Consider the following 13,042-nt stretch of genomic DNA (forward strand, 5'->3'; position numbering starts at 1 on the left):
AACATATTGATAGCTCCTGCCAGTCCTTGCTCCTGTTGAAAGCCAAGCGCAATGTAACAACAAAGCCAAAGCAATCAGATGAGGGAGAAGAAATCTAAATATTATTCCTCTCTGCTTCCGGGTGACTATGTAGCCCCAGCCATCCTGCTTCCCCTGGCAAGCCTCAGCTTCCCTTTGGTGCTGCTGGGAGTGGTTCAGTGAAAGGATGGCCTTGGTAGCTCTGCAGCACGAATATCCATCCAAAGCCTTGGAATTCAGCTGATAAACTCAGGCTGTTCCATTCCCCAGTCTGGATGCCATCCAGCAGCTTCCCTGGAAGCACTGCGGAAATGCCTTAATTACTTTGTTTGCATCTCTGTTTCAACTTTAATTTGATACAGTGCCTCCTCTCCATGAAAAAAAATCCCAAACATCTCACAGCCTTTTTCAGCAGCAAAAATCTTGATCTTTCTCCTTAGTTAAAAAAAAAAACCAAAGAGCTTTGAGTGCCGTGTGTCCTATCCTGTACTGGAAAGAAGAGGTTGGTGCTGGAGCCTGTCCTGCCAGGCTGGGAGATCCCCTGGCACCATGATCTGGTCTCTACGCACCCTACCTGCAGGGATGACTCTTTCCCTCTTCCTCCAACTTGCTTTTTCAATGAGGAAGATGGGCAAGATGACCACAGCAGTCCCAGTTAGGGACAATTTTGGTCAGTGTGGAAGATCAGATCCCTGCTATTTCCAATCACCCAGGACAATTTCCCAAGTCTGTGTTTGCCTTGAAGAACAGAGTTCAGCTATAGCTGCAGTTTTGAGGGGCACAGGCAATGTGTATTATAGCACATATTCCATGAAAAAAAGAATGAAAGGGAATCTGTAATTACAATAGAATGTTAAAAAGAGGAGCAGGGGGCAGAAAAGACCCTGAGATGCATCTGGGACAGCAAAGCCAGGGGAAAAAACTCAACTGCCAAACTGCCCTGGTCCTGGGGGCTGCCCACACTTTGGAGACATATGGAAACCTCCCTTTGGGTACCCAACTTAGTGGGCAAGACTGAGTCAGGTGTCCTAGAAAAATGGGAATACAGGCAGGAATTCAGAGCTGTCCCAGCACCAGTGGTGAGCACCAGGCACACTCCTTTCTACCACCGTTTTTTAGTCCCTGTGCTCTCCCAAAACACAGGGGCTGTGGCAGCAGCTCTTCACCAGCCCCCTAGTACAGTCCATGGCCACCACACACAAAGCATCCCTCAGGAAGGGTCAGCAATTCTCAAACAAGCATTTGGGAGTCATGACCTTTCAGGCACTGGGAGAAACACCCAGCACCTTCCCAGAATGGTTTGATGCGCCAGCCTGAGCCCGCTGCCAAATTGCCAGTTCTCGCTCCAAGGCCTGGGGGTGCCAGAACTGGTTAGAAACATTAGGAAAACATCTCCACATTGTGGGAAAACAGCTCATTTTGCCAACCCTGTTCTGTGAAACACATGAACTGTACCTTTTTGAAATACTGGAAACTAGCCTGAGGTGCTGACCCAGGCTAGAAAACCTTCAACATAAACAGGTCACGTCTGGAAGCAGAAAAACAGAGATGACAGAGGATGGTGCCAGACTCTTCAGTGGATCCCACTGACAGCATGAAGAGAAGTAGCCATAACCTAAAACACAAGAAGTTCCACCTCCATATGAGGAAGAATTTACTTCCAAGAAGGGTGGCAGAACACCAGAACAGCTGCGCAGGGAGGGTGTGGAGTCTCCCTATCTGGATACATTCCAAACCCACCTAGATACGTTTGTGTCACCTGCTCTGGGTGACCCTGCCTTGGCAGGGCATTGGATGAGATGATCTCCAGAGTTCTCTTCCAACCCCAGCTATTCTGGGATTCTGTGAAGAGAAGGGCTCATATGGCAGCTTTGAAGCTCACTAGACCTCCTGTTGGAGCCCTAGAAGCCTGTAGTACTTTTATTTCAGGGGGGATTAAAAACGTCAAGGGAATCACCTAGAGGGGCACAGTCTGAAGGATCTCATGGAGCAGGGTCCTCACCAATGACACTTCTGAACCCACACCATGCTTGTCACCTTTGACTCCAAACTAACCCCACGCTGTCTGGGAGATGATGAACATTAGAACCAGACTCTGACTTATCTTGGGCAAGGCCAAGTGCTGGACACACACCCCTGGGGGACAAGCCCTGCCCTGCAGCACTGACATTGCCATGACGGGGAAGAAGAAATTGCAGCACCATGAGGCAAGTAACTGACTCAAGGTCTCATGGGCAGCACAAGTGGCATCTTGCATCCTATGAGCCCTCACCAGGACTGGATCTTTGCCTGGTTAAGAAATTCTATGACTTGAAATGCCACTGGGGACAGCCTGTAATGAAGCATCTAGAATTACCACCTCCAGCAGAGCTGCTTGGTAGGAAACAGTGCTGATATCTCTGTTTTCATAGCAAAGTGTTCTGCAGACACCCTGCATTTCCAAGGAAGAGGGAATATCTAATTCCCTTCGGGAATTAGAATTAGAATATCTAATTCTAACTTCAGGAGAACGACGAAGACAACATGCTTTCTCTCTGTAATGATTTCTAATAGTATTACTTTGTTTCCATTCCTACTCTCCTGGGATTGTCAGAACTGAAAAGGATGTATGCTTTGTGTAAGCCTTGAAATGCTGTGGCCTGGCTGAGTAGGAAATGCTGCTGGAGCCAGGAGAGTGCGAATGTGTGACTCTGCTGGGGCAGATTATATCGCAGATTGATACAGGAAGAGAGGAAAAAAAAAAGCTCAGTGGGGGAAATGAGAAGGAAAGCACTGTGGGCACAGGGATTGGGTTTCTTCACTCACACTGGAACAAAAAGCAGAGCCCTTTGTTCCACAAACTGCCTGCCCTGCTGGGATGCCTCCCTGGCAGGAGTACCAAGATGCCTGCTCTGCTGGGGTAACACACACATCTCACACAGGACCTGGGGCTCCTTGGGAACTTGAGAGCTCAGGGCAACTCCCAGTCACACAGCTCAGCTCCCCACACCACCCTGCGAGGCCAGTGCTGTGCTCCATGATCTGCTGAAGGTCAGGGCAAAGGAGAGAGGAGAGGGAAACCCCAGTCTCTCTGCAACTCCTTAAAGCCTTATGCAGCACTCACCTTGCAGGGCTGTTCAGGACAGCAGCCCAGCCCTTTGGCATGGGCTACCAAAGACACGAGCTGCTCCCTCCTCCAACAAGAAGTATCCCCATCTCTATTTCACAGCTGGAGTGCATTTCTTCTACAGAGATCTGAAAGAATGAAGCTCTCCTGAGCCTCAGGGCTACTGTTTTATCCACAAAACCACACAAAAGGTTTAAAGTCCAAATAGACAGAAACCAGCTTCATCCTCTTGAGTCACTGCAGATTCTTTCATGAGCTTCAGTCCAGGCTTCTGATGGTGCAGAGCTGCCTCCTGTGACAGCAATACTTAGATGGGACCCTTTCAGTTACCAGCAGAACCAGGGCTAGGAGGGATGTGGCACATCACTGCTATAATTTTTTACTACCACATACAGACCAGGTATTCCATGGCTGGGGGTTGAAATGAGATGGTATTTAAGATTCCTTTCGACCCAAACCATTCCGTAATTCTGCAGGACCAGTTCAGGAGGGGTTCCTGAGTAACCAGGATAACGAGTGACAAACAACCTATATTCAAGTTATCCAAATGGGATAAGATAAAAACATTGCAATTCCATGCAGGAACTGCTGTTTCAGATTCAAGGAGCCCTCAAAGCCTGACATTTGCACAGCCCAGCACAGAGAGACAGAAAGCCCAGGTTTATCTCCTCTGCAAAGCCATCCCAGCAAGGCACTTCATCCACCTCACCCGCCTCTTTCCACAGAATTTGGGCAGCAATATCAGCAGTGCTGGAGGGGGGAATGGCTGGCATTAGTCAATCCCTGGAGGGTCACAGGGACCACAAATACCCTTGGGGGTCAGCAGACAGTTCAGGATTTTTAATTTTCCACATTGGCACGAGCAATTTTGAAAAGGGGCCTGAGAGCACCTAGTGCAGTATCTGCCACCAAGGCTTCAGTTTGGCAAGGTGTCTATTTCCAAAGCACATGCAACAGCAAAACTTCCTAAAGGCAGTAAAATGGCAGTAGATGGTTTCATCCACAGCTGACACATGGCCAGTGTGTAGCAGAGCAGAGAACACTTTCTAGGTAAAGAAAGATTTTCTTTCTAAATAAGAACCTTACATAAGGTACAATCTTACATTTAAATCCCAGATCCACTGATTCTTAAGCTATGCTTTCTCTCCAGGCCAGACCCACTGGGTGTGGAAATGTTGGTGCAACCCAGTGACCTGCATTTTGCAGACATTCAGTGATGATTACAAAGCTCCCATCCAGCCCTACACCCCATGAATGTTACACATTTGGCCCAAGAAATGAAGATGACTCTCTTCAGAACACAACCACAGGCATGTCCTTGAGACCTTTAATCAGAATGAAATTCCTCAGCAGCACCTGGGAATTGCAGGCCATCTGAAGCCTGGCTCTATAATGACTTAGGAGAAACCGACAACCCTCCTGCCTCACCACCTTTTTCTGCCTCTGGAAGGAAAAATTGTGGTTTTTTGTGAGCCATCTATCTGCTCTTTTCAGGTTCCTCTCCCACCTAAAGTCTGACCAAATGCTTTGGTTTCAAGCAAACCCTTTCCACTCACAAGCAATTTATTTTCAGTGTGCTGTTTGCACAATAAATCAGTATTTCACAAGCTGTCCTTGCTCTTGCTGTGGTCAAGAACATTGTTGCTGTGAGAAGTGTCCCAAAACTATCAAATACCTTTGTAATTAACTGAACCCGACCAGAGTTTCAACAAGAAGTGAAAAGTTTAAAATAGATTTGGACCACTCGTCTCTTTTTAGACAGTATGCACTTTATTGCAGAGAAGACAGGATGCATTTTTGAAACAAATTCAGGAGCTGCACAGTTTCCATACAGTTCCACAGAGTGTCGCCCACAGTAACTTGAGCACAGCGGACATTGCCAGACAGTGAGGAAGCTCCATCCTGTCACCTGCAATCACTTGAGTCACCAAATCTTGCAGCCAACTATTTAAGTGCCATGGAAACAGGTGGCTCTGCTCCTGCGAGCCCCTCTGCCAGAAAACAGAGGTTAAACCATGTCACTCCTGATTTACACCAGCATAACCAAGACCAGGAGATTGGCTTGGACCGTGAGAGCAGCCAGGGAAGGTTTTATGTCAGTGTGATACACTTGTGGTGGCAGATTTGTGACATTTCCTGAAGGGCTTTATTTGAGATCAAGCTTGAGACCAAGCTTGAGACAGTGCCTTCCTTTTCAGGTATTGCTGTATCTTTGGATCAGTGCTCATCCTGCTGCCCAGTCCTTCTCCACATGGGAAAGAAATCTTGGCATAAAAACACACCAAGTCATAACAGGCACTACCACAACAAACTCTCACCATCTCTGTCCGCCCCAGATGCTGCTGTGTTTGGGAGCATCCCAGCTCAGCCATCTCCAGGCAGGATGAGGGTGAGCCACAGCCGAGCAGCAGGATCCACAAGCATGTTAGACTGTGACCAGAAATGTTCTTCAGCATATAAGTTAACAGGGATAATGCACTTTCCTTAGGAGACCATCCACAATGGAGAGAAACTGGCTTTATCAGCAAGTGAGATTATGTTAGATTAAAACCCCCCAGCCCTTTTTCTGTAAAATGTGTTTCCTTACCTATTAATCACCCACAAAGTGAAACCTTTCTGATCTACCACCCATACTGTGACATTAAACACAGTTCAAGCTCTTGATGCCAGTCCAGTCTGGCACCCAGTCTGAGGATACCGAGACTAAATGGGCTGGCACAAGACATACTAACATGGAAAAGCCTTACAACCACCTGACTATGGGATCTGTTTCTAACCTCCTGCACATTTCACAGCCTCTCTGCCATAAACAGTATTGGTGATTTTTACCAGCTGAAGACCTGACACACAGGGCTCAAACAATTATGTAGAACTTCACAGGAGTCAGAATTCCCTGTGATGGAAATAGAGTAGAATGGCTCAGTGTGTCCAAGGGATAGGCAATAGGAGAGCTGTTTAAATGTTTGTGTGTGTTGTGCTGAAAGACAGTTTTCTTCATTCCTTTAGCACTGTGCCACATCTATGAAAGCTAAAATCTACTGAGGTGAAGAGAACCTTGGAAAGAGCAGCTGATTGAAAAAAGCCCCCAAAAGTAAGGGCTTTGGTGTAATATCAGTGCAGGGATGGCACAGATAGAGAGAAGAGTTCACCCTCTCACGTGCCTCAAATATTAAATTAAAGGAAAGTGTGCTTGGGAAGCAGGGTGAGAAATCATTCATTGGTCACTTCCTGATGGCTTCACCAAGGCTGCCAGTGCTGGCGGCGGCATGTGTGCGTGTGTGACTTTCTAACTTAACTAACTCAACTACCCATGAGGATGGAGACCATGACTCATGGGGACTTTGGAAGGCCCTCCCAAAGTGATGTACTTCTGGCATAGGCTAAATCATAATCTATGAGGAGTTAGGGGGCCTGAGGCTTCAAGCTCTCCTGACTCTTCCCTTACAAAAGAAAATAGAAAATCATCGCATGGTCACTAGGCACAAATTATTCTTCTTCAAACAGATTCCCACAGGATTCCCCCTTGCGATTATTGAAATATACTACCTGATGTGTCACAAGCACAAGTATTGACATTTAAGGCAATCTAATTTCCATAGCCCTCTCGTGACTTTCCCCCAGTAGATCACCTTTGTCTTCCTTCTCCAGGGCTGACTTCTTGCAGGTGAACATGACAAGCAGCAGCATTGGCAAGTGCCACAGACTGCAGAAGAAGAGCTTCCTGGAGCTGCTGCGGTTGGCGTCCCTGTAGAACCGAAAGCCGAGGTAGGAGATGTAGAGGTTGATAGGAAGAGAAATGACAGGGAAAGTCCATGTGGTGATGTTGAGGACAGGAGCCATCGTTGAGAGTCCAATTAAGGCTAAGCAGTGACGCAGAGCCACCCTCCTGCACAGCCCTGGGTGGGTGACAGACATCATACAGTATCCTCCTCGGGAGTAATCTTCCCGCAGACCCCAGCTCAGGGCATTGAAGTGAGGGAACTGCCAGGAATAGAGGATCCCTCCTAACAGTAATGCACCTGCAGTGGGAGAGAGAGAGTTAGAGGGTTCCTGCAGGAAGCGCCACACAGAGACCTCAGTTATCATGCCCTGTTTGCAGGAGGGCAGTGCTACTCAGCTGTGACACCTGTGACACCAGTGACACTGCACACCAGTGACACCGTTCTGTACAGGGACAGGGCAGCCCCAGGAGAAAAGAAACCTCTGGTTTTCATGGCATTCACACAAGGTTGGAGGATGGTGGTTTGTCTGGTTTTGGAGCATTTAATTTGAAAAGCATTTCAGCAAGTCACTTCCTTCTAATGAACTACTGCTAATTGGTTCCTCACCAACTGTCTCTACCTGAGGGAAGATTGGTGGGAATGAAGTGAAACTGGTCAAGAGACTGTTTTCCTGGGAGCCTCCAGATTCTACTCTCAGGTTCCTGAGTTGGTGTCCAGAGAAGAAAAAAGCCAGTGGACAGAGCAGTGTCACATCGACCAGACAGAGGGAGCCCTACTTAGTGACAGAAAAAAAAGAGGACAAGCTGCGGCTCATGAGACCTGGGGAAACACCCTGGTAGGCTGAAGCAAGGCCAAGCTCCCCGTCTGCCCACTGCATGAGGGAGGGAACTCCTGGCATGGGACAAGCTCCTCCATCACGGACTTGGGCAGGGGGTATAACCGTCAGAAGCTGTTAATGAACTAACAGGAGATGGAGAACTTACTCCTTCAAACCAATTGCAGAAACTCCTAAGCAGTTTGATCAAGTAACTCCACTCACACCAATTAACTACTTTTACATTAAAAAGGAGCTATGGAAGCACCACATTTCCACAGCTCTTCCTGGGACATGGTAGAGGGTTTATTGAAGCAGAAGCAGCTCATTCAGTGCTAATTTCAGTGAGCCTCCATGAGTCTCTCAGACTGAACTCCCTTCACTAATTTTGTCTGAAGACACAAAAAATCCCCCAAGGCAGTTGCAATGTTATGAGCATTCCTGGATCTTCCTTTTGTTTTCCCACCTCCCAAACCCTCTGTTCTCGCATTAACACTTTTTTGTATCTCCCTGCCTCCACAAGCTCATTCTCTATGGAAACTTCTCCAACTGGAGCTATGTGTCTAGCACTTTCTTAATGACCTGAGAGAAAGAGAAACAGCACCTTATCTGCAAACAGACTAAGGTATTTAAATTCTTCCCCAAACACTCAATTCTTCCCCAGCAACTCTGACAAAGCCCAAGTCACTCTGTCCTCCGAACAGCTTCAATGGTTGAGATCTCCTCTCCATCTCTTCTTTGAGGCTGTGCATGCCTAGTTCTTGTCTCTAACAGCACAACTCGCACCAGTGCTGTCATGCAAATAATAATAATCTCAGTTTGTGAAATTGCCTTTTTTTCCTCTATGTTATCACCAGTGAAGGAACCCTCCATTAGACTTCATGCAGGTTTCCAGTGGCTTATAAATGCAGTAGTGGTGTAAAAGACCCATCTCACTGCTTTTTTGAACAAGTAACAAATACACCGTGAGGTGGCTATGTACCTCAATTCAGGTGATTACCTGAAGCACAGGGATAGACACACATAACTTGAGTGTGCAGCTCTCAGAACAACACTGTCTGACACAAATTCCAGGCAATTTCATGGAATCACAGAATGGTTTGGAAGGGACCTTAAAGGGACCTAAAGGGTTTGGAAGGGACTCATTCTACCCCCATGCCATGGGCAGGGACACCTTCCACTATCCCAGGCTGCTCCAAGCCCCAATGTCCAACCTGGCCTTGGACACTGCCAGGGATCCAGGCGCAGCCACAGCTTCTCTGGGCACCCTGTGCCAGGGCCTCCCCACCCTCACAGGGAGGAATTTCTTCCTCACATCTAACCTAACCCTTCCCTCTGGCAGTGTGAAGCAATTCCCCCTTGTGACTCCAGCTCCTTGTAAATAGTCTCTCTTCATGTTTCTGGTACTGGAAGGCCACAATTAGGTCACTCCATTTCCTGGTCTACAGCCCAAAAGGCTTCAAATCCAGCTATTTAATCCTTCTAAAGTAGATTTTTTGGATGTGGATGCTCACACCTTTTCTAAATTGTAACCTTTTAACAGTTGAAAATTATGTACTCCAAAACTACCAATAACTTCAGAATATCATGGCAAGAAAAGTAATTTTGGCCCAAACAAAACAGCCTTTGATTCAGTTCTGCTGAAACCCGAGGGAGCAGCTCTGCTGAAATAACCCAAAATTAAACTTACTGAAGGAGCAGTTCTCCCTACACCAGGAGAAACAATGGGGAAAATGTTCTTGTCATAAGTCACTCTTTAGCTTTTTCCTATTCTTGTAAAACACATTACCAGAGGCACGATCCTGAATGTGAGAAACCTAAGAGAGCAGTATTTTCCAAGTATCACGCCTGACATGCTTTAGAAACACTAGATTGTCATTGTTCAGAACTTAGGTAAAGGTAAGCTACAATTATCCATCAGCTGAGGACACTTAACCAGATGGAGCCAGGGACTAAGATGTGGAGCAGAGACTGTCCCTGCTTTCCACAGCTCCGGACCAGTGCTTGAGTCCCTGTGTTTCGGCTCTAACACAGGTTTTGCTTATTCCGTTTTTCAAATGTTGTGTGCAGCCAAGCTCAAAACACACCCTAAACCTCAAACACACAAAGCCCTTTAACAGTTCCCGTAACTGTGACACCATTAAAAAAAAAGTCACCTGAAAAAATTTTGAACACAAGCAGACCAACTAAAATACTTGAGGCTGGATTCCCATTTACAAAGCTCTGGTTTTTACATGCAAGCCTTTGGAATTTAATTACTTTGATTTCATTACAACCATTGAGATAATTGATATTTTACAGAGAAGCTGAACAGTGAAACAATTTAATAGCCCATTATGAGAACTTTAACTGACCCAATCTTTTTGTTCAGTTCCCATGTACTGGGACATCCTGTAATTTCCTCGGCCCAGGCAGAGGTTGTCGGGTTGTCAGAGACTTTTAAGTGTCACATAAGACTGATGACTTACAAAGCACAGCACATGATACAGTACAATTCAGCATCAAATGAGATCACAGTAGGAACCTTGTCAAGCCCAGAGCGGACACTGTAATACTCATTAATTACTATGTTAACTATGTCATAATTAAGTCAGCACTGTTTTTAAGCATTATTACAGCAAGATGAACTCTGGAGATTAATCTGGTTCCAAACAGAGCTGAATCTACTCTATGGCCTCTGTGCTGTTCCCAACAGTTTGGGAACTCAGCTTAATCATTGCAAATCTCCCTTTTCTCCACCGAGTGAACATCAGACAAGGTTGTTACCAACAGGAACATGTGGACTTGGCTCACAAAAGCAAAGCTGGTTGTCAGAGCAGAGTCACTGCTTGGGCAGTGGGAGACAGCCAGCAGCCGGGGACACTCCAGGAAACTCAGGGACACCCAGGGACATCCAGCACCTTGGGGTCTCTTGGCTCCTCCACAGCTTGTGGAAATCTGAGCACAGGCAGACTGACAGGAACTCAGATCTCTCAGCTTTTCTGCAGTAGCTCATGAATTGCAGGACCACAAGTACCTGGATGGCTCATGGATATCCCCAACTTCTTGGCCTTTTTGGCCAAATTTTTAATTGCTGCAACTGAGCCCATTTATGACCAATTCTTTTCTCCAAATGTGAGAACCTGGGACAGATACAGCAGACACTTAGAAATCCCAGTAACTAGTCAGCTCAGCCATGTTTGATTTAAGGAAAAAGTGAAGTCAACTAAGGAAAACAGGACCCAGGTCTCCAGAACTCTTTCACTCTTGTGTGCAAAACAGGAATAAAATAGTTTCTTCCTGAGTTCCTATTCTTTAATCTCTTTGCACTGGCTTAAATAATTTCAAAAGTTTCAAGATCACAGAGAACCAGGTAGGTTCTAAAGCACCCACGGAGCTCAAGATAAATAACAGGTTTTATCATTCCTTACAAATTTCAAGGTTAAGCTATTACTTCTTTCCTTAAATTCTTTTTTGTGATTTATTTAAATAGTAATAGACCTCCTTTTTAATAAACAAGAACAAGCTGAGATTTTTATTTCATTTTAATATCTAAGATAAAGCCAAAATGTCAACTGGCATTGAAGAAAGCAGAAAATGGTTCTTTCTTTCTGTAAATATATTTTTATCTAGTGAAATACTCAAGCTTTATAAATTACACTCTTCCTAAAACAAACACGACACTAAATTGCACAGTCATTCAACAGCTGCTTAGATGTTTTACAGTTCAAGAAATTTGGGTAAGATTTGGAAATAATTTTGAGATGAGACTTGCAAAAGCAACCAGTGGCATTGGGTTTGCAAGCTGCAGCAGCTGACAGTCTAATTTTCAGAATTACAGGAGCAAGAAGCATGCCCCTCTGAAGTTCTGCTCTTTACAGTGTCAAGAAAGGTGTGTGGCTCTAAATCTTGATTGAAATTTCATGGTTTGTTCCTTCTAGAGCAATTTATATTGATCTCATTTGCTGAATGGATCAAATCTCAGGTGAGAGAGCAATGCCAATGCAGCACCCCAGTCCTTGGTCTAAGCCTCAGGTAGGCTAAGTCCTTGGGTAGGAAGAGCCCCTAAGAGCAGGAGACTGGAAAATGATTTTTAGGGTGTAAGTCCTTGCAGGCCATGAGCTCTGACCACTGGTTAACACCTGGAGAGGAGAGCAGAGCATTCAGGCAGCAAAAGCTCCTTGGGCTCACACCAACATCAGTAACACAGCAGTGTTTTGCTCCACACACAAATGCCAGCTCCCCAAACTTCTCATGTCCCATAGTGTTCAAGTCTATCCAACATCTATTCAAGAAAGAGCAAGTACATGCAGCTGCTGAGTTATCAGTGCCCACAAAACTCTTTCTGAGCAAACTGAGGCCTGCAAACCTACATTCTCATCCACTAAAGGACAGAAATAATGTCTGGATTGTGCCTGACTGTCTCATGCTGAGGATGCCACTCTCTTAAGCAATGATTTGAAATATGCCCCTTTCATGCTGAGAATACCTTTTATCATCAAAGAGCTTTATACCTGTTCAGTTGGCACACGGAGCCATAGTGATGGTTTCACCCACAGATGAATTATTTTAGCTGTGCCTTAAATGAGACACAACAGTTTGGGATGGTCTAATTGAAACTCAAAAAAATTTCTGAGCTCAAGTTTCTCCAGGGAAGAAAAGGACTTGTGCTCCAGGAGGGCACAGGCTGGAGCACAGTATGTGTTGGCAGAAGCTCCAGCCTTGGGAGCAGGGTCAGCTATGTCCGACCAGCCTGGGCAGGCAGGTGAACATGGGCCAGATTATCTACAGGGACTGCTATATCAACACCATGTTCTGGAAAACACACTGGAACATGTGCTCTCTTCTTGCCCTTCTCATCATTCTGTAAAGAACACAGTGCTTTCCCTCTGCACAGGGCTCTGCAAATCTCTCGGATCACGTTCAGGCTCCAGACAGGACAAACACCTATTCACTTAATCAATGAAACAAAAAAAACAAACAAAAAAAACCAACAAAAACAAACAAAAAACCCACAAAAAACCAACCAACCAAACAAAAAAACCAAAGAAAAAACAAAAAAAATTAAACAGGAGCTAACCTGTAGCATCAGTTCAAGAACAGACTCACTCCTTTTGTCCTTGCTTTGGTGCTGCATATGTATAACCAGGAAGTGGCCAACCAGGCATTAAAACAAACATGGAATAGCTAAATATTGGCTCAAAACCAGATGTTGAAATCTTACTGCATTTCCCAAAGCTGGTGTTTACTGCCTTGGCCACCTAAGAATGCTGTTTTGCTTAAAGCACAGTTTTAGTAAATCTTCTGCCTTGAATAATGTGAAGGAATTTTAAAATTATTTCCAGACCTTGGTAGCTCTGACTTACAAGAGGAAAGCACCAGCCTTTTGTCTCTGGGAAATGC

At 45.6% G+C, this 13,042-nt stretch overlaps 1 protein-coding gene across 1 annotated transcript in view; it reads right to left on the bottom strand.

Annotated features, from left to right (window-relative positions):
* Positions 1-4,875: 4,875 nt before the first annotated feature.
* Positions 4,876-13,042, bottom strand: part of COX10 (cytochrome c oxidase assembly factor heme A:farnesyltransferase COX10) — a 111,127-nt gene continuing 102,960 nt past the window's right edge. The window contains exon 7 of the mRNA XM_085078042.1: positions 4,876-7,143. Coding sequence (XP_084934168.1) covers positions 6,701-7,143 — 443 coding nt within the window. The 3' untranslated portion in view covers positions 4,876-6,700. The remainder of the gene's footprint in view (positions 7,144-13,042) is intronic.

The sequence above is a fragment of the Lichenostomus cassidix genome, chromosome 18, assembly GCF_008360975.1.
Source record: "Lichenostomus cassidix isolate B80296 chromosome 18, HeHo_3.0, whole genome shotgun sequence".
NCBI lineage: Eukaryota > Metazoa > Chordata > Aves > Passeriformes > Meliphagidae > Lichenostomus > Lichenostomus cassidix.